We start from the raw sequence: 22,487 nt of genomic DNA on the forward strand, positions 1-22,487 counted from the left end.
TTAATAGAGCAACATTTCGACCTTCAGGTCGACCTGAAGGTCGAAACGTTGCTCTATTAAATACACAGTAAGACAAGCAGAGTCGCGGACTTCTTTTTCACTCCAATTATTTTCCCCCGAGGGTGAAATTATGCTGAGGGCTGCAAATGAGGCTGAGGGCCAAACAAATCATCTGCTCGTATGGCCACAGATAGCACATAGTAGATATGTTTTCATTTGTTCCAACCTCATGGCGTGCCAAATTTTTGCCATGCCCGGGCCGGATCTGGGGTGAATTTCTCAAAACCAAAGTTGCTAGCTACATTAGCTACTTAGCTGTTTTCAATGCATTTTCCCATTGGCAACTACCGAAGTTGCTAACAGGCTAACAACTTCTCTTTTGAGAAACTCACCCCTGGCCTGTGGGCCATCATTTGGAGACCACTGCAGTAGGCTGTTCCCATAGCCCTAACCCCAACCCAACTACTGCACTACTGCCATGGCTTCATTTGCACCATAGGACAGAAGTACTGAACACAGACACCATCCTAGCTAAATTACAAATCTTTCATTACATGGAGCCAAAGATTTCTAGCAGCGTCCCTGATCACACCCATTGCATTTAGAACTATCCTCTGTTGCAGTTCTCCGATACACCTCCAGGTGTAACCCAAAACACAATGTGTCAAACAGAATTCTGCGCAACATAACATTGCATAGTGTTAAGGCACAAGTTGGACTTACTAAGTCTTTCAGGCAAAGTCTGAAATAGTAATTAAGTGTTTTTCTCATGCTTGTTACAAATTACTTTAGAAAGGCACAGTGAAAATTTGACAGGTAATGTTGGATTAATGAGTTGAATATGTCCCTCAACAATAAGTTGCATCAGCCATTTGGTTTGGTTTGTGAAGATATGGCAAAAATGATAGGCCTATTTTAGAAAGCATTCCTAGAAAAGACAGACACATTTGAGAATACACATACACAAGTAAAATCCATGAAGAGCTTTGTACATTCACTATTTATACATAGTAAATTCCTCGAGTCTTTCTCTGCTGTAACAGGTGAGCTGTGTGGGCCTTGTCCTGAGAGGGTTTGATTTACTGTTTGTTTAAAGATAGTGTCGTTTTCAGTCCATGTCTCAAAATAGCTGCAAAGCACAATGAAGATCACACAAAGTCAAAACAGACAAGGCCTAGGGCAGGGGTGTCAAACTCAGGCCGGGGGCCAAATCTGCCCCACAGGGTCATTTTCATCATCATATCTATGTACTCGTTCGCACAACTTTTGACCTATAACCCATGTTGAACTTGGGGGAGAAAAAAAACTGCAATCAAATCTAAGATCTCTCAATGACGTTTGACGGAAAGAACAACCATCTTGCCCTAGCCTCTTAAGACTCCAGATTCATGACCATCACCATTGCAGTAGGCCTACAACTGAATCGGACTCTCCACAAACTGACAGACTGATTATAATCAAGATGTTGGCACGGTCATGTTCATGACGAGCCTAATGCATCACTAGTCAAACTCCATATCGTTTCACTTTGTACAACTAAGCGAATCAGCTGCGTTGGGTCAATAAAATGGAATTGGACGGAAGCATTCTGTCTTGTTAGCCTGCCGAGTCACCTGACTGCACAGTGAAACGAGTTCAGTATTGTCCAAGAGCAAATCACTCTCTACATTCCAACCAGCATTCAGATCAATACTGCTCAAGAGCACACTAGCACCACGTCTACATCAGCCATTGCTAATAGAGATGACCCAAATAGTTGAGCTGATATGGCAATCATATTCAGTACTACGGTCTGGCAAACAAAAGCAATGAAAACCTTAGCCCTGCAAAAAAAACCCAACTTTTTGCAGTCCTCAGAAATTCAACAGAACCTCCATCACCAGTCTATCAAATGTTATTATCTGAGGGTGGCTCCTGGGATAATGATCAGTCAGTCTTTAAAATAAAGGTACGCATGTTTAAGACTCCTCATGCATTACAAATGCAACAGCTTCACACCACACAGAAATGATGCCATATGACCCCAAAGGAATGGATATGTGTCCAACACGAGACAACACTGCGGCATGAAAATCTCCCAAGACAAAACAAGAAAAACAGCGACGTTCATTCTGCAATCATAACCTGTATTATCTGAAGACACACTGTCTCAGTGTCCCAATATTTATGGACCTGACTGTGTATAATCCCAAGGCACAGGGAAATTCTTCAATTCACAGACCACTCCCTTGCTCAGATACTAAGGAGATGAAAATAGCATGATAATCTTTGGTTGTTACAATGACATTCTGGCAGTATGTATGTATGTTTCAAGACAGATAATGCTGTTAAATGATACGTGTTCCATGAAACTACATGGAAAAACAGGCTGTGATCACTAAAAATGCGGATTTCTGCTTACAATCCGCCTTGCACTAGTAACTGCTATTTTGGTTGCCATCAGACCAAATGCAAATTTTGCTTACAAGTCCGCCGAAAATTCGAATGTTGTTAATGGTGATTAAAGAACACCTATAAATCTGCCTATGACATGAAGCGTTTTTTCAACTTTAAATTTGAACTTTTTTCTACTCTACTCCGCATTCCACCTTGTGCTGGTAATCAGCACAGAATACGCTCACTCTTATTAACAAACGACAGAAAAAAATCCAGCTTGTACTGCAAAATCTGCATTCAGTGTTATCGTGGCCCTATGGCCTTTTTCACAATAGAGTAGCTAACATGAGTTAGTTGTTTCTTGTTTTTCCCTCTGGCAAGGAGATTGTTTTCATCTGCATCCATTTGTTTACAAATAACTCACCAACGCTCTCGAGTGACATTTTGGCAGCATGATGGTGCCAATCGTGGCTAAAGCTGATAACATTTTGTGCTGATCTGATTTGTGCTTGTAGGAGGTCTGAGGTCTATGAGTGCACTTGATTCGCATGCAGCATCTTGTTGCATTCAAATGTTAAAGGTCCAGTGTGTGATTTTAGCAGCTTATTTACAAATTTGACCTTTTTCACAATTTTATACTAAGTTAACTTAATATTCATAGGTCTGATAGGTTTTGAAGCTAAACATAATTCAAAATTCAAAATGGTGGATGGCAGCATAACTTCTAAAATTACACACTATACCTTTAACTTCTCAAATGCATACATGATGTGTGATTCCCTCAGACCAGAGTCATAGTCTCTATGGCTCTACCTCAGACTGGCAGCATGTTTTTCTTTTAGTATTGTAACTTGTCTATCTAACAACAACAACAACTGCAAACAGAAATACATGGCCAAGGCTGACATTGGCTTCCCAGGTTGTTTAAATAACAGGGAATAAACAACACAACATTAGTGTTTGGAAAAAACATAAAATAAACAAACACAATGCATATAATGTATGGCTGAAATGGTTCAGCAGTTCTAGAGCTTGAGTGACCTGAACGAGATGGCTGTAAAGATCTCAATTGGCTCATAACATAATACTGCTCACATCAGGGATTCAGAGTAGGGCTGCACAATTTTAATTGAAAATAATCAAAAATCATGATTTAATCGTGATATCGAAATCGTGATTTCAATCAGGATTTAACCGTAGCAATAGTGACCTGCCTTTGAGCGTCCTTGAAGCCAGAGCATACTGACAGGCTGGTGTTTCTGTCAAGAAATCTGGCCTCTTCAAAATTCATACAATTCGTTTTTACAGTATTTCTTTCATCCCGTATATAACGAATTATTGGTAATATTTCATTTTGTTATAAATCAAAAGAAAATTCAGCAAAAAAAATCAATAATCGTGATTCATAATCGTGATTCCGATTATGACCCAAACAATCGTGATTATGATTTTTTTGCCATAATCGTGCAGCCCTAATTCAGAGGATTTCCCTCCCAGAAGACAGGTGACGCATACATGCACATTCAAATAAGACCATAGTATCATATGATATCGGTGTGATCAGTGTCTATGTAGTGCCTACACGCACAATGGACGAATGGGTTAGCAGAGCTGCTCTCGTTAAAAACAAAATGGGGCAGAATTCACACAAGCAGCCAAACTAACGTCACAGTGTGTAGAATGTGGTTATCCGTCAGCGTATCCATTATTTCTTTTTTTTTCTTCCATTTTACTCAACAATCCCTTAACGAAAAAGAACAATAAACCTACCAAAAGGCTAACATATCATATACACGACAGGACAGAGACATTTAGTGCAAACTACCCTGGAGCTAGGGGACCTCCAAGCCCAGGGTAGGAAAGAACGAAGAATTTCAGAGCTTTGAAACGGCAAAAAGACACGCACACCAAAGCCAGATATACACTGTGCAATTTTTGGCCCATTTTGCCACGAATTTTCAGTCATACAACAACTATCTTGAGGATTGGGTCGCATTTTGGCTCAATCGTGCGTTTCATATCGTGTAACGTCCGTGGGGTAACAGCAAGGGATTTATGGCTCATTCTTCTAAAACTCGGCTGTCGGTAGATCCGAGGTTGTTCTCCCAACAAACGTTGTAAATGCATTCCATTGTAACAGCTGGGGACAATACGACTCTGACTACACCGAAGTGCTCAGAGTTAGTGTATCGGAACCCCGAGTTGAGTACCCGTTCTTTTGCACTTTCTGAGACTGAGGTCTGGGTTTCCGACAACCAAGTTTCAAAATAATGCACCATAACACCCCACCTCCCGATCGATGGTTTGAAAATCAAACGTTGGAAATTCTGGTCGGCTGTAGTGAGGCTATCACACTGCATGGACAGTGTCAGAACAGTAATAGTGAATTGGGAACCATTAATCCCCTGCGATTCACTTTAAAAAAAAATAAAATAAAAAAAATAAAAAATTGTTGGTCTTTTTCGACTTTATTTGATAGGACAGTGTGAGAGGTGGACAGGAAGCGAATTGGGGGAGAGACGAGGAGGAGTCAGCAAACGACCCGGGCCAGGAATTGAACCCGGGTCAGCCGCATGGCAGGCAAGTGCCCTACCGGTTGGCCACGGCAGGGCCGTGATGCCATGATGGAAAAAGTTGCACAGTGTATATCCAGCTTAAGTTCATTCGTGGACACCAGGCCGAGCCAGATGTGCCTGTCTGGACTTCAGCTGTTGTGTGCTCTCGAGGGTTCATTTGCTTTCAGCACCTGGCAAATGGTCACTAAAATGTACTGAATTAGCTTTGTCAGCTATGGTAGATTCAGCCACAGTAAGGCACATGACACAATATCACTGGAATTCACTTTTAGGCCTCTTATCATGTCAAAAAGGTCAATAATCCACTTATCATCTCACTAAGATAAGATATTTAAACATTTCTTTTTTTTTACAGTAACACCACGCCAAGAAGAAACTGTAAGAGGCAAACATCTTGTTGGCCAGCAATCCCTTTTTAGCACTTGTAAAAGATGCCATAATCGGATTAAAATAAACAAAATGTTCACGGTCACTTCCATTCAACACAAAAGCACAAAAGTTATGCACAAATCAAAACATTGTTTAACATGTGTTGACCTTGAAATGCAGGGAAAAAAAGTTTGTCAAAGAGTTCTTTAACGACTCAGCATAAGTTAGTGTGAGGTGAGCAAATGTTCTGTGTGTGTGTGTGTGTGTGTGTGTGTGTGTGTGTGTGTGTGTGTGTGTGTGTGTGTGTGTGTGTGTGTGTGTGTGTGTGTGTGTGTGTGTGCGTGCGCGTGTAAAAATCTGTGTCTGTTAGTGTATTGAGAGTGAGTGACTGAGAGTTGGTGGCTTGCACATTCATCCCAAGTGGACGTGTACTCTCTTCCCTCTTTTCCTTCGCCATGTGTTGAGTCGTCTCACACCTCCTCGAAGTAGGCCATCTGAGTCATATATGCAGAGTTGCGCTGGAAAACACACACACACGCACACGCACGCACATGCACACACACACACAGTATCATGTGCACACACACACACACGGAAGATTTGATCATCATCATTATTTCACTACAAATAGCATGTATGTGACAAATAAAAGAACTTGAACTTGAAATGACAGACTAAAAAACAATTTAAATCGCATATCAGTAAAAATATATTTTACATCTTTCATATTACCGTAGTTTGGTGCACATTTAGCTGTGTACCAGACATGTTAACTGTCATCTTCTGCTGCAGAAAAATAAGTACATGAGCTGGGGCTAGTGGGCGCTAATGGCATTTCCACTGTAGTGAATATAGAAGAGCTGTCGGTTAGCTTACGTTGCTGTGAGGTAAGTACATGAGCTGGGGCTAGTAGGCGCTAATGGTATTCCCACAGTAGTGAATATAGACGTGCTGTCGGTTAGCTTACGTCAGAGACAGTTTAGATTGAGACGGGACATATGGCGGCCATCTTGGTGACGCCTTCGGAGTGCTATTTCGCGATTAAGTAGACCAGATCTGAGAGTCAATGGGAAAAATGAATGGGGAAACTGAGTATAGGACGGAGGGGAACCCAGCGGTTATGAAAACCATATGGTTGAAACGACCGTGAAAAACTGATCAATCTAGACTACTTGGTTGTGTCATACGAGTCAAAATAAAGCTTTTTAAGCCACTTTTCTCACGTTTTTTTTGACAGAGCGCAGGCGCAGTAGTTCCATAACGGCACGAGAGCAACGGCTTTTCACAACTGAGCATGCGCATAATTTCGCGTGCGCCGATGCAGCCAGATGATTGGATCACTGGCAACGCAGCTCAGCAGGCACATTGGCTCTTGTTACCAGAAAGGCGGGAGATGTGCGGGTAGACGCCATATTTGCGTTACGAATCTTCACCGTTGATTTCTATGGACACCTAACGATTCTGACCTATCTCCCCTTCCTAAAAAAAATCTCTGCTTACGTTGCTGTGAAGTAAGTACATGAGCTGGGGCTAGTAGGCGCTAATGGTATTCCCACAGTAGTGAATGTAGAATTGTTGTCGGTTAGCTTACGTTGCTGTGAGGTAAGTACATGGGCTCCTGGTAGGCGGCGCGAGCCTGCGGGGGCGGGAGGCCAAACAGGCCGGCCTGCTGCTGCTGCTCCTCCAGCTTCAGAGACTCGATCTCCGACTTGAGCTCCTTCAGTTGGTCCTGCAGGTGCTTGCTCTTCTCCATGTACTCCAGCCTAAAGGACCCACAAAAACATAGGTATAGAGCTTGAAAGTGACATCACTTCCCCCGATTTCATGGGACCTCAACGGCGTTTTTAGCCGAACATCGTAGCATGTAATACAAAGGCGGTAATAAATCCCCTTCGAGTTGTGCCACGAGCTCCAAATATGTTGTTTCTGATATTTTTGTTTAATTTTTCGTACAAACCCCTAAACTTTTTAGAAAGCTGTGTCTCTTGTGGAACTAAGGGACGGGACTTTCAAGCTCTATGGCATCATGAGATCATGTGTGCATTTTTTTGGGTTGGGGTAGATTTGGGTACACTTTTTATGTTTTTCTTGGTCAAATGCTATCTCCATGTACTCCAGCCTAAAGAGCGTGCTCACACATACACATGCACACCACGTACACAGAAACACACCCACGGCATCACAAGATGACAAAAACCCATGTGTATGAAGAGTTCAGATGCCCTTTAAACCACCTTACCACTTTTTGAATAAAAACAAAGCCATCTTTTTTATCAGACATTCATGTTTATGGATAGGAACCCACTCTTACTTGAAATCACAAGGTTATTAGTTAGTGCAAAATGTGCTAATCTCACAAATGTTAATAAATGTAGATAAATTACTACATTTTAGCAAATATTTGTTTCTTCTGTGTCAAAACCAGCTGAATCCATATATGCTTTGGGTGCAACATTTCTTCTTAAATGTATAATTATTATGTAATATTATTAATGTATTGTTTAGTTATTAATAATTAGACCCTTGTTAGTGATACAACACATTAACTCTAGAGCCGTACCTCTCTCTCTCGATCTCCATAGACAGTCGCTTCATGTCCGAGTCCTTGAAGTCCATTCTGAGGGAGCCGGACTCAGCAGAGGCGTCGGGATACTCCGGGGCGGCGGGGGGCGGGCCGGCATAAGAAGACGCCACCTTCACTCACACACACACACACACACGCACACGCACGCACACGCACACGCACACGCACACACACACACACACACACACACACACACACACACACACACACACACATAAAAAATAAAAAGGTTTAGATTTTTATGCAGCTATAGGTAGCTCTGTCAATTAATGTGAGATGATGTGAGATCTACAGATCAGTCGTGGCTCAGTGGTTAGAGCACTGGGTTGGCAACCCAAGGGTTCCCAGTTCAATGCCCAACTGGACCACGGCTGAAGTGCCCTTGAGCAAGGCAGGCACCTAACCCCCACACTGCTCCCCTGGCGCCGCTCAGCAGGCAGCCCACTGCTACGGACTAGTGTGTGTACTTCTATGTGATTCACTAGTCGAAATGGGAAAAATGCAGAGAAAGAATTTCCCCTAGGGGACCAGAATTGGCTCCAATTGAAGTCAATGTGGACGAATGAACACAAGACTGAGGCTTGCTGAGGAATACAGACAGACAGACAGAAAAGTCATGGGTTTTAATCTATAGCTATCTGTTCATCAATTCAAGTAAAATCTTTAAAAAAACAGAGTAGGGTGAATCAATATTGAGTCCAAGGATAGCAAAGACAAACAAACAAACAAACACGCAAAAACTGCACTAACCGGGTATGTGGTTTTGGTGATTTCCAGGAGCTTCTGTTTGGCTCTGCGTTCCGCATCCTTGGCCTCCGTCAGGTCCTGCTTTAGGTGGTCAGCCTCCTTTAACCTACAGCACCATCATGGTCTCATTTATTACAGGTCTGATACAATGGTCACTGGGGTTGAGCTCCAAACACATACACTTTATTTCATTAAATAAACAGCAACGCTTTGATCCACTAGTGCAGGGTTTCCAAAACTGTGGTGCGTGCATCCCTGGGGGTGCGCAGCCTGTAACGAGGGGGTGCGCAAGCTGAATAGAGCAATGGTGGATATTAGTGGTGTCAACAATGATCGATTCGGCGATCCGAATCGATGCGGGGCATGGACGATCCAGAATCGATCCGGCAAGTTCCAGAATCGATCCGTGTTTTTTTTAAGTTTCAATTACTTCCATGGATATTTCGGGAGCAAATTAATGTTAAATTAAATAAAAGCACTTCAAAACATTGCAAGACTGAGACAGAAATCAGCCAATAAATTGTTGCTCAGTATTTGACTACTTGTATTTCCTCATCATGACAGATTAAACATTTGCTTTGCTTTCAGTAGAAAGGTAATGCATTGCAATGCATTGTAGAATCGGATCGGATCGGATTGCATAGAATCGGATAGAATCGAATCGCTGCCTCCCGAATCGTGATCGAATCGGATCGGGAGGGCAGTGCCAATCCACACCACTAGTGGATATGTGTGTTTTTTTATCCAACATTAATGCACATCATGTAGTTTTCATTTTTTGATGAATTGCATGCTGGAAGGATCCATCTGAAGTGTAATTTATTACTCCTAGACTTGTAATGTAACAAATTCCATTGTAGTGATGGCAGAAAAAACGTCAGGTCTATTGGAAATGAGGATTGCCCAAAATATGAAACGGTGCAACATCCGCTTAGGGGGTGCGCGAACCACATTGAAATATAAAAAGGGGTGCGCAGGGAAAAAAAGTTTGGGAACCGCTGCACTAGTGGAATCTTCTTCACCTAAACAGTCACTCTAACCATGCATTTGTGAACATCAAGACTTTTAGAAATGGTTTTGTAACCCTTTAGAGATGTACATAAAAAAATCAATAACTCTTGATAATAGGTCTTCAGAGAAATATTTCAAAAGGCGTGGTGTACATCAGACAATGCCTCACCATCAAGGCATTACTCTTAATTGGTGCGCATTTTCCACTGGACCGGGCCTGAGCAATTAACTTTGAAATCCCTCAAATTGTGTAATAGTCTTGTTTGTCTGAACTTTTCTAATTAGCTTTTGAAGGATCCTTAGCCAAGGGTGTACTTGCGTATGCCTCCCTCTCTTGTTTATTTTTTTCCTATGCCTGTAGCCTAAAACACTTGCAGATACAAAGTGCACAGAAAATATACTGAACGACGATGGCATATTCCAATAGTGTTGTTGTTTTGTTTTTTCTTCACCTCCTCTCGGACTGCTCCACCAGCTTGACGGCGAGCGTCTCGGCCTCCCTCATCTTCTGCTCCATGAGCCGCTTCTCCTCCTTGGTCTTGAGCGCGGTCACCTCCAGCCTCTGCCGCTCCTGCTCCGCCTCGGCCGCCTTGTGGGCCAGCAGCTTGGCCTCCTCCTCCGCGATCTGGGCCTTCTCCGCCAGCAGGTCCGCCGTCTCCTCCGAACGAATCTGTACATGGGAAATGGACTGTGTTTATACAGCGCGTTTCCATTTCTTCGAGCACTCAAGACGCTTTACATTGAAAGTGAAAGCTCAACTGGGAAACTCCAACTTCAATTGTCATTGTGACACAGCACTCCACAGCACACACACAACTAAATTGCATTTATGCCTCACCCATGCAAGGGGGCAGCCCCCAATGGCGCCCCGAGGGAGCAGTGCGGCGGGACGGTACCATGCTCAGGGTACCTCAGTCATGGAGGAGGATGGGGGAGAGCACTGGTTAATTACTCCCCCCACCAACCTGGTGGGTCGGGAGTCGAACTGGCAACCTTTGGGCTACAAGTCTGACACCCTAACAGCTTACCCATGACTGCCAATTGTATGCCTCACATTCACCCATTAACACACCAGTGGCAGTGGCTGCCACACAGGGTACCACCCTGCCACTAGGAGCAATTTTGGTACTAGTTTGTAACTCATGAATCCATTTTTCCCATCACTACTCCTCCAGACAGACTAACATAACATGGTTGGTGTGTGTGTGTGTGTGTGTGTGTGTGTGTGTGTGTGTGTGTGTGTGTGTACTGTATGTGTGTGTGTGTGACAGTGCTGACCAGGGCCTCGTTGGTACATGGTTGGTGTGTGTGTGTATGTGTGTGTATACTGTGTGTATACTGTATGTGTGTGTGGCGGTGCTGACCAGGGCCTCGTTGGCCATGCGAGCCTCATCCTGTAGCTGGAAGAGGCGTCTCTCCATCTCCTCCTTGGCCCTCTCAGCCTCCTCACGCATCTGCTTCTCCCGCGCCAACACCTGGCGCTCCATCTGGCGGATACGCACGCACGTAAACACACACGCAGACATACACACACAAACACACAGAATCATACACAAGGCTTTTAGTAATGTTCTTCTCTTTTTATAGATCTTCTCAGTGTCTGCAATGTTCCATTTCCAGCAATTGGCCATTTTTTGGTCATACTAGTACATTTTATTAGTTTACTTATAATTATGAAAAGATCAAATTTGGCAAGAGGCAGCACAGTTTCAATGAGCACCATAGTTGCAGTACCTACTCTGGCCACCATTTGATCCTACACAGTGCAAAATTAAAGTGCCATTCGGCGTTCACACCTTTTTCCTGGCCTTCTCTTCTTTTGCTAGTGCCTTCATCTGCTGCACCTCTATGGAGTCCACCTTCCTCCTCCTCATGAAAAGGTCGTGGTTGCCGATGCACAGCTGCAGGATCTGGGAAATACAGCACATACACATTGCTTGTATCAAATACAAATAATATCATATTTATTTATAAGACACTTAATAAGACACTGAATTACTGGTAATTAATAATAAAACAAGTGATATTGAGGATAATAATAGTGAAAATCAGAAATCAATAAAATAGAAAATGTTGTGTGTGTGTGTGTGTGTGTGTGTGTGTGTGTGTGTATAGACAGATTCAAAATATAGTTCAGTGACAATTGGCGAAAAAGTAACGTGTTTGTGTGTTTGTGAGACAGGGCTGGATATGGTATGGGCCCCCTAGGCTATTGGTTGCTGTAGGCCCCTGCAGAAGACAAATTCCATTATAAAACTAGGTAGACGGCGTCATTATTCCAATCCAGGAATGATATGAGTATTAACAACATTGAAAACTCCAACTCAACAGGAGACTGTTTCCCCCCCTCACAAATTGCGCATCTTGTCAGAATTTGACAATTATTTATTTTTTTCCACCACTTTGTCCAATCTAGCTTTTGTGTAAATGTGGCCCTGCAGAGAGAATGTGTCTGACAAATGAACATGCGGACATAAGATTGCAGTAATAAATAAAGCTGTTAACGTACCAGCTTATTGACACGTAGTTGTGATGAGTAGAACTTGAAAACATCCTTCTTTTTGTCCAGGGGCTTTATTGTGAACTGTCAGTAAACATATTTGTATCAACATTAGTGGACAGTAATCATAACACCAACATTATATAATCAATAATACAATTATATCTCTTGGCATGCCGTGTGCACTTTCAGTTTTTAGTGGGTTGCTTTAATTTTGTTCTTATTAGGACCCGAACGCTGAAGATGACGTCACCATCACTCCATGTCCTTGGTCACGTTCTTTTCCAACACAACAAAGACCCTAAAAACAAACATCCAGGGTAGTTTTCAAGAGACAAATTGGCACCACTCTGGAGTCTAGTAAGTTTTGCACCACCAAAATTTCACAAATAGATGGATAGATAAAAATAAATAAATAAATACATACTGTATACACAATTAAACTTACTTTATCTCTAGATCAACAGTTCCACTGAACTTAGTCTATGTACATTTTGGCAATAATTTGTGTTCTACTGAATTATTGTTTTCATTAGTCTGTCTGAGTGTGTGTGTGTGTGTATGTGTGTGTGTATGTGTGTTTGTGTATTATGTACTTTTGGCAGGGGTGTAGTGGGCGTGGTACGCGGGGGTATGCAGTCCACCAACAAAAAGGATAGAATAAGCACACTGCTGTATTGCAGGTGATGCACCAAACAGATCAAAACGGAGAAGAAATGACAGTAGGACAGTAGGGAGGGGGGTTTGACATAAGTTGCCTAATAAATTGATTGGCGCCACAAATTGTGTACCCCCACTTTAAAAATCCCCACTACAACACTGACTTATAATACAGTGTATGTACTGTATGCAGGTGTGTGTGATCTGTTGCAATTCATTTCCCTGTCTATTGGCTGAATTGGCTGCTAGGCACCTTCATTTCCTGCATGATCAATAATTACTGCGTCCTACTACAACACTGGGCTGTGGTGGCAAACCTCTTTCTCGCTGTAGGAGATGTTGCGGATGCCGCTCCAGGGGAAGGACTTGTTGGGCGTGAGCTTGCTGTTGGGGCTGTAGATATGAAGGCCCTGGGCGTCCACCCCCAGTAGAAGCTCTGTATCCCGCTTGTTTTGCTGGGAGACATTACAAAAACAGTGCATTAAATTACAAAAGAGGGGTGCATTACTCAAAACCATAGTTGCTAGCTACATTAGATACTTTCTTGTTTGCAATGCATTTTCCCATTGGCAACTACCCAAGTTGCTAACTGGCTAACAACGACATTTTCGAGAAACGCACCCAAGTATTGTACAGTAACTTTGGTCAGACGAAATAAATGAGACCAAATCAGACAACTGTAACCTGTGTCTTCCCTCGCCTCGGTCAGGAATGGAGTGGGTAGTAGCTGTAACTAACTTTTGAGGGTTACAGAGTGCCGGATTTCATCTCATTTATTGGGGCTCATAAACATCAACTTAACATTCATCACATCACCCTGAGGTAAACTCCCTTGCCGGTTCCGGCCCGTCCCCCTTCTAAAATGTCCACCCAAATATTTGAAGTGGGAACAACTATTCAATAAATCACAAAGAAAATAGAAAGTAGAACAAAACAGCACAATATTATGGAAGCAAATAACATATGAATGCAAATAAATACATAGAAAAGAAGAACACAGATCAAGTATGGAACTGTATTTTTAAACATGCTTGACAAGGACAGAGAGAATACCTACCGTGATGGAAAAGTAGCTCACGCCATACATCTCCAGGTCCTGCGCTATTTTCAGGTACTCCATCTCTGCTTCGTCCCTGAAGGAAAGCAAAACATGCATTAAAACAATCATGCCAGAAACAAGCGGGCCAAAACGTCACATTACATTAAATTAAGGGAAAGGGGAGCTTGGTGTGCGGACTTTTTATTTTTAGTTTTCATCCAGATGCTGGCTATCTAGCGATTAGGGTTACCATCTCCGTGGCAGGAAAAAGGAGGACATATTTTAGGATGGGGGGTTTGGGGGTCCTCCCACAAGAGAATTAGCATTTTTGTCCGGCTTAATGCTGTGCCTTATGCCAGACAAGTCACTGAAAAGACGGACGGTCTGTCCTAAAGATGGACGTCTGGCCACCCTACTAACGATGTCTCTGTGCATCACTGGGGCTTCATGAGGAGTAAATAGTTTACTGTTATTACTGAAGAAGAGGGAGAGGGTACTACTGTACCTGGCGATGCCTCTGTGCTCTGCGTACCACGCTGTGATCTTCTCCTCCCACATGTCAGGGGTCATCTGGTACTGCATCAGCACCTGTGCTCACACCACACCACAAGAAAACATAAACAAACTCTTGAAACAAAGGAGGTACGCACTTCACGCTTCTAAATTAACAATCCGGTGCAACCAGAGCAGGACTAAATTATAAGTGCAAAGGAAAAAGAATGTGTGGCACCAGATTCTTTTTTCCTTTGCACAAACCATTGAGATATCTACTGTCAATGGCACAAACACAGTGTCTGTTTTTCATATTCAGACAGCAACCTCCAAAGGTCTTGGAAACAGAAAGGCATTCCGTTTTTAAGCTGATAAAAGAAAGTAAGACAATCAGTTCTGTTGCACAGACATTGGCCACACTAAGTACAACAATTTGGAATGTCCTGGAATAATAAAGAAACTACTGGTGTACTAAGCAAGATATGTGGAAGAGGTTGGTTGAGAAAAAAACAACAGTAGTTGATAACAGAAATATTGTGAGAGTTGCCCCAAAAAAACAAAACATGAATAAGTCACATCATCACCAACAATCTTCACAGTGCAGGAATGATTGTATTATAATCATTTTTTTTAAGGAAAACTCAGAGGGGAAGTACAGAGGCAATACTACAAAAGCACAACGCTCATCAGCAGTAAGAATCTGAAGGCCTTATTGAATAAGTAGCCATGTGCTCATTTTGTTCACAAAATATATGGAGTACAGAACAGAATAGCAATAAACTGCTGCTGTAGTTTGCGTGATGCTGTAGAATGCCAATTCGATTGCCTGACGATGCATTCACTATGATTATCAAGATTTTTTTTTTGGTGACTTGAGGAGCTTCAACCAGCAGATGTATGAGGGTGCTCGCTGATGAGAAGAAGCAATTTTGTTGAGGAACAAAACATCCTCAAGCTTCACAAAGAAGTCCAGTTGTCTACAACTAAACTCTCGTGCCAAGCATGACCAGGAGGACTCACAGTCTCCCCAAACAATCCCACCGCTACTCACTCTTTTGGGTAGCAGTTCATCTTGGGCCAGGAAGCCAGGTTTGTGGAAGTTAGGGTCATAGTCGCCATACTGAAATGAACCAAGGTTAGCCACAGGTTAGCATTTAAATACATTGCACAGGGAATTTAGCTTCTTAAACAATTACTTACTTTGTGGGTTATCTATATTTAGGATCACCAACCTTTGCTTGGACAGCATAGGATGCCAAAAGTACAGACGCCTCTGGAGAGCAGAATATCTCTTCGTCCAGTATCTGTTTTTTAACCTGTGGGGTTGAATTATATGAATGTCATATGAGGAGTCAGCGGCTACATAAACAGACTTTCTGATAAACTGCAATACAAATATTGTTTCAGAGCTCAGTAGAAATCGGGGACTACACCCACTTTGTCGGGAACCAATCAATTTTGAGCAGCTCCAACGGCCCTCTTTATAAAAAAAAAATCTCAACCCAGCTCCAATGGCCCTGGATAGAGGCTTGTTCAAAGCAATGACGTGATTTAAGCCTCTGCACAGCCTTTTCTGTAGGCTGTAGACCAGTAGCAAACCGGTCAACCATGCGTTAGGGAAACGTTATTCGTTATGCACTTGGCCAGACCCAGGTCTTGAAACGGGATTTGAAAGTTGGTGATAATCAGGCAACCTGTCACCCACCTGCAAAAAGAAGAGGTGCTGTGTGATCTCCTGGACCAACTCTTCTTCCACCTTCTCGGGGAAAAACTTTGCTAAAAAATTAAACGTTATGGGAGAGTCCTTGGGAACGTCTTGATCCAGGACCTGTCTTACACACACACACACACACACACGCACATGCACACACAAAACATGATCACAGCATGGGTGATTAAGTGTGTTAAAGCATCACATTGTACTCCAACTACCACAACAAAAGACATTTCTATCCGTAGTAAATTCAGCACCATTCTCTTCAACTACGCATGTCCCTGCCATGGGCAGCTAGTGGGTTTTGCTGTTAGCACACCAAGTGAATGTGGACACATTGTTGGGACTGCCAACATTATTCTCATTGTTTTTACACAGCTATGTTTCGGTTCTAGATCTCAGATCAGATGCTATCAAAATATTTTGCAATAGGAACAACAGCCAGTAATGCCCATCTGCTGTGAAAGAGTAGTGGCACAGGGCGGTAATAAAACTACACCAAGGCACACCTGTCATCTCCTGTGGGAACGGCTCAGGGCTGCCATTAGACTGTTACTAGCTGTGTCTCTGTCTCATTTAAGGGGGGTTGGTTTGTGGGGTGCATACATCACACTCATGCCATTTCAAGGCATATTCGAATCAATTCATAGGCATATTCGAACCCGCTTATGTGTAAACAAAATGTGGCTAAACTCCAATGTGACAGGTGTGTTTTAGCCCCTAAATGGGACATGTTTAAAAACTGAGTTTTGAATTGTGCATTCTAAAACTCCATTTACATGTAAACGACAGGCCAATAACTGATGCGTTTTCAAAAATATCCATATAGGGTATGTGTAAACGGCTGCTAAGTGGGTTTGAATGACGGGCTAGACTCCTAGGGGAGGACCCTTCCTCTTCATGCACTTTAAGCAGAGATTCTTTAAGTATATAGAGATATGCCAATGTAATAGGTTGCTATGGGCACCTAACATGACCAGGTTCCGGTCTGCCTAAAGGGGTGTGTCATAATGCTCCTAGCATTGAATAGAACAGTCCTTAGGTCTGCCTAAAGGGGGATTTCCCCCCCTCCCCCTTGCAATAATAGAACCCGGAAACAATGGGCCAGCGGAACCTCTCTCTCTCTCTACTCTCTCTGTTTTAAGTGTGAAGAGACCCACTGCACCAACTACTACTAGTGCCACTCACCCGTTTCTCTGTTTTCAGCCAGGCGTTGGTGTCTTTCACCTTGTATCTGAGTCCAAAGAACCACGTTTCTCTGAGGCCAATGGTGCGACAGACAAGATCAAATAAGTCTTTCCCTTTCCACTTGACCTGGACAAAGACAGATGTTGCAGTTATTGACGAGCAGAACTTGCATGAATAACATGTCGTTAGACACCACAACACGAGGACAGGAGAGTGACTTACCTCACAGCTGAACTCCATTTCAGCATCCATAGTGATGACTTTGACTTTAAAAGTCTTTGGTTGCTTCTTCTTTAAGCCCAGGATAGACATTTTCAGCTATGAAACCTTAAAGGGGAGAATACAAGCAAGAAGCCCTTGTTGGTCTGATTTGGGTCATGTCAAGTGAAGTCAGACAGTTGGCCCGACCGACACAGATTTTAGTAAAATGTTGTGTGCCGTTATAGTGGCAAGGTACAGTAGACTCCCATATGGGTCATTCCATGCCAAATCAACAAGAGCCCGCACGCTTAGGTCTCAAAAAATTCTGAAAATATTACCAAGTGTACCCATGGTACTTAAGAGAAACACTGTAAATTTATTTGAATGTAAGATGTATACTCTCCGTGTTACAGCCAATTTTACTGGGGGAGGGGGGTGCCCATTTTGTTCACACTCTTTTTTTTGTCAAAGTTCACAAGCCAGTAGCTCAAGAACTAAACCATGTAGGAAGCTCAAATTTGGCATGCTGGTACATAGATAGGACTAGTTTGTTGCTAGATTGTCAGTTTTGGTCTGTATGATCCTGCATCGTCATAGCATTCCCTCAAAGATGATACAAATTGTACTGGAGTTTTTGGCTGTGCTCTGTTTAGGCCTTCAGAAGACATATTTCTGCCCAACATAGCCTCTTGATTTTTTTCCCTTGTAGAGACAAGTAGGAACACTCTCATAAAAAGCTATAAATAGAAAGGAAACCCCATCAGTGTTTGACCAGAAGACCTCACAAGTCTGACAAATAATTTTGGGTGTCATTTTCAGAGCTCCAGAACCCCTTGTGGGATTGTCCACAGATTTTTATTTTATTTTTTTCTTCATTCTCCATGAATTCTTCTTTTATAAAATGCCAATGATGATGTCTTATGTGATGTTTTCTTGTTTAATTTCCAACCTGAACATGGGAAACCTGCACATTGAGAGCAATATGTTTTCTATGCGTTTCTTCCGCTGCCATCTGCTGGTCAAAAAAAGTAACAACATGACTCTTTGTGCCTGACCTACTGTCTCTTTTGGTGTGCGAACCTGCTCCCACATTGAACGCTCCTGAAATCATTGAAATTGAAAGGGATACCTGCACCCCTGCACAGGGACTCTTGGGTGATCATGTCTGGGCAAAATTTGCATTTGATTATTTAGTCTTTACATTAAATGTTATCGAAATCATGTTGCTCTCTTTTTGCATTTTGCCCATGTTCAGGGTGGAAATTAAAAATGAAAACATCACATAAGACAAGTCTCATTGGCATTTTTAAAAAGAAGACTTCATGGAGAATGAAGAAAAAAATAAAATAAAAATCTATGGACAATCCCACAAGGTGTTCTGGTGCTCTGAAAATGACACCCAAAATGATTTGTCAGACTTGTGAGGTCTTCTGGTCAAACACTGATGGGGTTTCCTTTCTATTTATAGATTTTTATGAGAGTGTTTCTACTTGTATCTACAAGGGGAAAAAATCATGAGGCTATGTTGGGCACAAATATGTCTTCTGAAGGCCTAAACAGAGCACAGCCAAAAACTCCAGTACAATTTGTATCATCTTTGAGGGAATGCTATGATGATGCAGGATCATACAGACCAAAACTGACAGTTTTGCAACAAACTATTCCTATCTATGTACCAGCATGCCAAATTTGAGCTTCCTACATGGTTTAGTTCTTGAGCTACGGGCTTGTGAACTTTGACAAAAAAAAGAGTGTGAACAAAATGGGCACCCCCCTCCCCCAGTGAAATTGTCTGTAACATGGAGAGTATACATCTTACATTCAAATAAAGTAACAGTGTTTCTCTTAAGTACCATGGGTACACTCAGTAATATTTTCAGATTTTTTTGAGACCTAAGTGCGCGGGCTCTTGTTGATTTGGCGTGGAATGACCCAGGACTGGTTTGCATGAATCTGGCACTGATACTGTGAGATGAAGAAGAGACTAAGAAAGTTTCAAGTAAGAGGATAGGACACCATACATTCATCCTTGATTAGGTCAGTCAATGGAAGTCACAAAGACATGATTCTGGTATTGTTCTTCTAAAGCTCTTTATTGGTCCCACAAATTACACTAACAACATGTAGCACAACAGTTAGAGCATGAAGTATGAATTATAAGATTAAATAAATATTCAATTGCTATATTTTGAAATGGCCAATATATTGTCCAAACCTTGCCTGCAATGTCATAAAAAAATCACCTGAAATGTTTGGTGTTTGGTTCTTGAGCTATTGAGGTAATGTGACGCAAAGTGGAAATCATTAGAGGAGATTACCATCGGACATGAGTCAAATTACTCCACCTGACACTCAGCCCAAATGAGCATTTTGGGTGGAGTAGCAGGGCATGGTGGGGTACTGATGGCAGGTAGGGTAACACTACTCTATTACTAATGTATTACAACTAATTTCAACCTTTCAGTCACATTATCTCTGAAATGACTCAAGAACCAAACACCAACCTTTCAGGTGTTATTCATCACATTGCAGGCTAGGGTTAGACAAGATATTGGCCATTTTAAAATATTGCTTTTTTTGATATTCCATTTTAAATATTTTAATGTCTCATAATTCACACTTGGATAATTGTTGTGTTCGATGTTGATTGTGGAATTTGTTGAGCAATAAGAGCTGCCAAACAATATCAGAGCCATCCCTTTGTGACTTAACTTACATAGACTGATATGTAATCAAGAATGAATGTAGAGTGTCCTACCATCTTAATAATAGTGCCAGATTCATGCATGCAGTTCTGGGGTTCTACCCTGCCACTAAAAAGGCACACCAAATTTTATTAAAAAGTTTTTGACTTCAGTGTCTGATTTCACTTGCAATGACCCATTTAATGCACAGAGCATTCATATTTGCGATGGGAGCCCCTATTACAATAATATTGCAAATAATCTAGAATTCATGTGCCCCTCCTAGGACTGCACATGTTTCCCAAACAGAAACCGCTGGGTCAATGGGGGTGTAAAACATAAAATTATGATCATGCGACAGAAGGCCTTCAAGGCCGGAGTCCAGGTGGAATACAAGAAAGCAGACTAATGATCTGCAATTTAAGTCCATCAGAACAGAGAAAAGGCCTCACGCTCAAAAACTGGAAAGCCACTATCTTACCCAGAACACACGCAGCATGTAGCAGGGAATTCAGTCAGTGACAAATTAATTATAGGAGAACTAAATGACCCACAGTCGGACTGCAGAGACACACTACCCTTCCAGATAGCCTTAACACCTTCAATGCCAGGTTTGACAGACTGAACACAGACAACCTTCTAAAAGCCTTCCTGCAACTCCACCGTCACAGCCTACCAGGTGACTCAAATGCAGGCCCTGAAAGCCCTGAAGTAATTTAACCCCCACAAAGCCATCATCATAAAGTATGTTGACAACACAACCATCCTAGGGCTCATCAAAGACGAGGACAAGTCAGTGTAAAGGTCTGTTGTAAATGACATCATTGACTAAGCAGAGACAAACAACCTCATCCTCAACACAGACAAGACGAAGGAAATAATAGTGGACTTAAGGAAACACCCTCCTACCTTACAGCCTCTGTAAATTAAAGGGGAAGAGTTGGTGAGGGCTGACAGCCATTAATTCCTTGTCATGCAAGTGATTTCAAACCTGAGCTGGACTTTGAACACTACAGCTATAGTGAAAAAGCACATCACATGCTGTTATTTCAATTCTTTGTATGACCAGCACATGTAAAGAAATAAAACCGACTTGACTTGACTTGACAGTGAGGATGTTTAAGGCTAGAGTCTGAACCACCACACCCTCTCACTCAAGCTTACAGAGGACTAATAGAGAGCATCTTCACCACAGACACCACTGGCTGAAAATAAGGCTCTGCAATAATCAAGACTGCAGAGAGGAATGGATTATAGGCACAACACTTCCCTCTATGGACTACATAAATGTGCAGCCATCCAGTTAACTGTTCAGAGTCAGACACTGCACACACATACAAGCTGACACAGAGCAGAGAAAACAGTATTTCTAATAAAAAGCAAGCTTTAAAAAATAGTTTATTCCCCGCCACAGTGAGACTAATGGCAATCAGAAGATTTGACTTCTTAATGTCTTGTGTCTTTTTCCTATTTGTTGACTCAGAGGGCCTACACAAGAGTCCCTATGTATGGACAACTACTTCAAACATGGTAGAATCTAAATAAAGAACTTTGAACTTCGTTGTCAAATTTGGCAATGTAAACAAGCTCAACAAATTGGGCAACCAATCCATATGTTTCTAGTTCGTAGTGCACTATTGTTCAACAAGGGAGAGAAGAGCTACGAAGCATAGCACAACAGACGGCCAAGACTAGCCTGCTAGTAAAAGACGCTATTGTATTATTCTATGAAATCTATGGTTCATGAGTAATGTTGCCTGTGTCTTTCTACATACACGAAGCTCCCATTTATGTTTCTGCTTTAACGATTCAGACAAACTGGCAAGGAAAGGAAACGCGCCTCCCAAAACATGTGGATACATTAGTAAAAAATCAAAACAACTAAGGTTAGCTAGCAACAGTTCTCAGCTAGCCAATTAAGACAAACAGCAACAGCAACAGCCACATAACACACACAAATATATCAGCAGCTACCCTTGGTCAGAAGAGGAGGAAGACCGTAGAGGCAACTTTAAGCTCTCGAGAACTCAAATATAAATACAACTTCATGGCTGAAAGTTACTGCGAATAGTTAACCAAAAGTTGGACATTTAGCTATGGTTGGCTAACTACAGGTAAACCAAGACCCACCACCACGGGATCTTAGTATCAGAATCGTTGATAAGAGCTATATTGTAATTGCAATTCTAAACCACATGCGTCTTATTAACATATTGCATTACACACAACCGTATAAACAAACAAAACAAACTTTCTAAACTTACAGTAGCTGTGCCTGAACCAGAGGCCTGAATTGAGATTGACGTTCTCTCAGCTGAGTGACTTCCACACACCCTAGCGGCAAAT

The 22,487-nt window shown here is 42.2% G+C and overlaps 1 protein-coding gene across 2 annotated transcripts; it reads right to left on the reverse strand.

Annotated features, from left to right (window-relative positions):
- Window positions 1-1,527: 1,527 nt before the first annotated feature.
- nf2b (NF2, moesin-ezrin-radixin like (MERLIN) tumor suppressor b) lies at window positions 1,528-22,487 on the reverse strand. Of its 2 annotated transcripts, XM_063202999.1 has the most exons (19): window positions 22,406-22,487; window positions 17,479-17,583; window positions 17,257-17,382; window positions 16,060-16,182; window positions 15,587-15,670; window positions 15,406-15,474; window positions 14,368-14,450; window positions 13,881-13,956; window positions 13,141-13,278; window positions 12,417-12,464; window positions 12,173-12,247; window positions 11,460-11,573; window positions 11,028-11,150; window positions 10,116-10,333; window positions 8,656-8,758; window positions 7,882-8,015; window positions 6,913-7,084; window positions 3,190-5,839; window positions 1,528-3,156 (listed from the first exon to the last, which is right to left on the reverse strand). In XM_063202999.1, exons 2-18 carry the CDS (start codon window positions 17,566-17,568, stop codon window positions 5,792-5,794), a joined length of 1,824 nt encoding a protein of 607 aa, XP_063059069.1. In that variant the 5' UTR covers window positions 17,569-17,583; window positions 22,406-22,487; the 3' UTR covers window positions 1,528-3,156; window positions 3,190-5,791. The 2 variants fall into 2 exon arrangements, with proteins under 2 accessions (XP_063059069.1, XP_063059070.1); XM_063203000.1 differs by lacking the exon at window positions 12,417-12,464.

The sequence above is a fragment of the Engraulis encrasicolus genome, chromosome 7 (assembly GCF_034702125.1).
Source record: "Engraulis encrasicolus isolate BLACKSEA-1 chromosome 7, IST_EnEncr_1.0, whole genome shotgun sequence".
NCBI lineage: Eukaryota > Metazoa > Chordata > Actinopteri > Clupeiformes > Engraulidae > Engraulis > Engraulis encrasicolus.